This window comes from Python bivittatus, unplaced genomic scaffold (genome assembly GCF_059951505.1).
Source record: "Python bivittatus isolate LINGU-HERP-01145 unplaced genomic scaffold, Pbiv_v1 ctg000270_np1212, whole genome shotgun sequence".
Taxonomy (NCBI): domain Eukaryota; kingdom Metazoa; phylum Chordata; class Lepidosauria; order Squamata; family Pythonidae; genus Python; species Python bivittatus.
In genome coordinates this window covers 730,750-734,492 of record NW_028277050.1, presented here as the reverse complement: position 1 = coordinate 734,492, position 3,743 = coordinate 730,750, and the positions used below count along the sequence as shown (strand labels likewise).

The 3,743-nt window shown below is 39.7% G+C and overlaps 1 protein-coding gene across 1 annotated transcript; it reads right to left on the bottom strand.

The window, feature by feature from the left end:
• Positions 1-1,825: 1,825 nt before the first annotated feature.
• Positions 1,826-2,818, bottom strand: LOC107326077 (olfactory receptor 6M1-like). Its single transcript, XM_015887688.2, has one exon. It carries the CDS (start codon positions 2,816-2,818, stop codon positions 1,826-1,828), a length of 993 nt encoding a protein of 330 aa, XP_015743174.2.
• Between the last annotated feature and the right edge of the window lie 925 nt (positions 2,819-3,743).

Below are 3,743 nucleotides of genomic sequence, written 5' to 3'. Positions count from 1 at the left end.
TGACTCACAAACAAGTAATCATAAATTGCTTCATTACCCTCTGGATATGCCGAAATTACCTCCTTGGGGATACTCACAGTTTAAGAACAGTTTAAGAACTGTTCTTCTATGCAATGATTCTGAATTTTCTGAGCATCACATCTTCTTTCTTTCCTTTCCATCAGCCTTCCTATTCCCCAATTTCCTCAAGGTGTACGTGTAAACCTTCACAATGCCTTCTCTCCTCTTTCCCACCAGTCCATCCACCTGGTAATCTTCCTGCTACATACTTGCCAGTTTTCACAGTGCCTACTCTCCACCTTCAATCTTCCTATCACACAGACCCAATCTTGATTGTGCTTTATTCCCTCCCACTGGCCTGGCCACCTTTACTGTTCTTCACCTCTTAAATCTTTGCCAGTAATTTTTTAAAAGATTTTTTAAATCCCACCTTTATTATTTTTATAAATAACTCAAGGTGGCGACCCTAATACTACTTCCTCCTCCTCTTTTCTGCACAACAACAACCCTGTGAGGTGAGTTGGGCTGAGAGAGAGGGACTGGCCCAAAGTCCCCCACCTGGCTTTCATGCCTAAAGTGGGACTAGAACTCACCATCTCCTGGTTTCTAGCCTGGTGCCTTCACCACTTCACCAAACCGGCTCTTTTTACTGCTTTTTTCCCCTGACATTTTTTCTTACAGCCCAACATCTTCATGCCCCCTGGGATTTCTTTATGCCCCTCCAGAAAAGCACACTCCTGATGCAGGGATTTGTGGCTCTTCCACCATTTGAATGTGACATATGTGCCTTAATGACTGTCCAACCTCATATGACTCATAGCAGGGCTGCTGATAATGGATGTAGGACCCATTTATGTTCAGAAATGTAGACACATCAAAATTCAGAGAGATATAATTTTTGAATGGCAAGCTTTTCAGAGAAAATGATGGTCCTTTTGTCCAATCTACAATCCATCCATCTCGCCAGGTAGAATGACAGACAGAACCCAAGCAGTGAACAAATGTAGGACCATATCTATCCCATGTAGATTCTACCTTTCTCTGAGGAAGTTAAGAAAGCTTCCTTGGGGCCCTTCTCTGACTTCACTAGAGCCATGACAGGGTGAGAGACAATACTTGCACTAGTGTTGACAATGAAAAAGGAGCCAGGGTTCTGAATTACCCTGAAGAGAATTTGTTCTGAACCCAATTTAATTGATCTGTCAGTGTCTGAAACTGTGCAGCTTTATTGTATACTACGCAGAATGACAAGTGTTCTTTCAGAAGCTTTGCTCCAGAGGAATGAGTCAGATGCTGTTCAAATGTGTGAGTCCCTTTTAAAAACAATTTAAATGTTATTTAAAAAGGTATTAACAATGCAAACGTAAAAAGCAAATCTATAAGAAAGAAAACGACACACAAAGAATGTCTTCCACAAAAGAGCCTATAACAGAAGGGGAAAAAACCCTCCTAAGTTCTCTTTTTCTTTATTTTCTTTTAAATTCTCCATTCCTTTTTTAAATCAAAAGATCACCTTGTTTTCCATCAACTGAGCTCATTTTATTCTTTAATACAGGTTTCTTGTTATGATTCAACAAGAGCAGTTCTCTTGGACTATCAGCATAGGCTTCAAGTATTACAGTAATCTGGCTTTGAAGTTCATTGGCTTCATCAGCATATCATCAGAAAAAAGGAGATTAAAACAATGCCCGAGCATTAGCACAGTCTCTGGTTCATTATGGAGGTCATGTCTCTTCCACACGGGGCAGCTAATTCAGGTAACCCATGACAGAACTCTTTATCGATCAGGGCGGATTTGCAAAGTGTTTGCAAGGAAGACAGGGAATTATATCAAAGATTCTATTCTTCTCTGGGAAGCATGTTTTCTCTTTACCATTTCTTTCAGGGCTTCCCGCACCTTTTCATTTCTCAGGCTGTAAATAAGGGGATTCAGAAGTGGTGTCACTACAGCTGTCAGAACGGCCACCACTTTGTTGAACTCTAGAGAGGAGCTCTGGGCTGGCTGGGCATACATAAAAATGGAGCTGCCATAATAGATTGTCACCACAGTGATGTGTGAAGCACAGGTAGAAAAGGCCTTCTGCCTCCCAGTGGCTGATGGGATCCTAAGCACAGTGGAGATAATGTAAATGTAAGAAATTGTGATGAGCAGCAGAGTGCCCACGAGCATAAAGGAAGCGAGAAGCACATCAACCAGTTCAATGAGCTGTGTATCAGAGCAAGAAAGCTTCAAGAGTGGGGTGCTGTCACAAAAGAAGTGATTGATTACATTTGGGCCACAGAAAGGGAGCTGAGATATCACTACTGTTGGCCACAGGATGTGCAAAAAGCCACCCACCCAACAGCCAAGCACCAGAGAGATGCAAACACGACTGTTCATTATGATGGGATAGCGCAATGGGTTACAGATAGCAACATAGCGATCAATGGACATCACACTCAGAAGGAGCAACTCAGTGGAGCCCAGGAAAAAGTAGAAATGGCACTGAGCAATGCAAGCTGAAAATGAGATCGTCTTCTTCCTAGACAGCAAGTTAGTCAACATCTTGGGCACGATGGCTGAGGTGAAGAATATTTCCAGAAGGGAAAGATTCCCCAGAAAAAAGTACATGGGTGTGTGAAGATGAGCATCAATTACTACCACACTGATGATAGTCAGATTCCCTAAGAGGGTGAGAGTGAAAATAACAGAGATGACTGCAAAAAGGAAGACTTCTAACACCTGGACCCGAGGAAATCCTAACAGAATGAATTCTGTCACAACTTGTCCAAGGCTCTGATTATCATTGATTGTCATTGGATCCAGCCTGGGGTTCATCTGGGGAAATGAAAGACAGTGAATGTGCAGGAGGAAGGGAATTCAATCACAATCACAATCAACTAGAAGAAAAGAACATTGCTCTCACTACCGTTTTGCAGAAGTTACATGCTAAAAAGAAACAGTTGGAGTAAACCACATTTTCTCAAGTGAAAAGGCTGGGAGATGGAATATAGTATAGAACATCGAACATGGAACGTATTGATAGAACATAGATGGAACAAAGTCAGCCAAAGACTTCTGTAGCTACAATATCCCACATTTATTGTATGTTAGACATGTCAAAGAGTTAAGTGAATTTTCATATCTTCTGGAGGTTTAGTAAGGCAAAAATAAGGACGAGCTGTTTCTTTGAATATCAGGTATATGGTTTGCTATGCTGTGCTGTTACTTTATTGGGGTGCGTACCACCTTTTCTTCAAACTGTAATAGATAACTTGGAATAAGTTTGTTGATAAGAAGATGTCTGTGTGTGACTTAGAGAAATCTTTGAAGAAAAAGGACTTAAAGTTATGGAAATGTAGAACTTAGAATTTAATTTGCATCATAAATAAATAAATAGATTTCAAATGGGCTTGGCAAGAGAAGAGAAATTATGCCATAAAATTGTCCCCCCTCACCTCCTATATCTCCATTACTGCAATTACCTTTAAATATGGAATAAAATGCTACAAGAAGTTATTGCATTTGTTTACAGTCGATGAGGCTATGGAGTTTATTGTTTCCTCCCCTCTGCTAATATGATGAATTTATGTTCTCCTATCTATTTGACTTTGTTTTTAGAAACATTAGTTTATTTTAATAATACAGTTAATTATATTATTATTAATAATATGAGAATTAATAGTATTAAAATTACGATGTTTTAATAATGTTAATGAAGTTATTGTTGCATAAGCTATCATGGGCAAAATTGTTTAATAAA

What these genes read in the sequence shown, in the direction of transcription:
- LOC107326077 (XM_015887688.2), bottom strand. Translation starts at nt 2,818, where the DNA reads ATGAACCCCAGGCTGGATCCAATGACAATCAATGATAATCAGAGCCTT.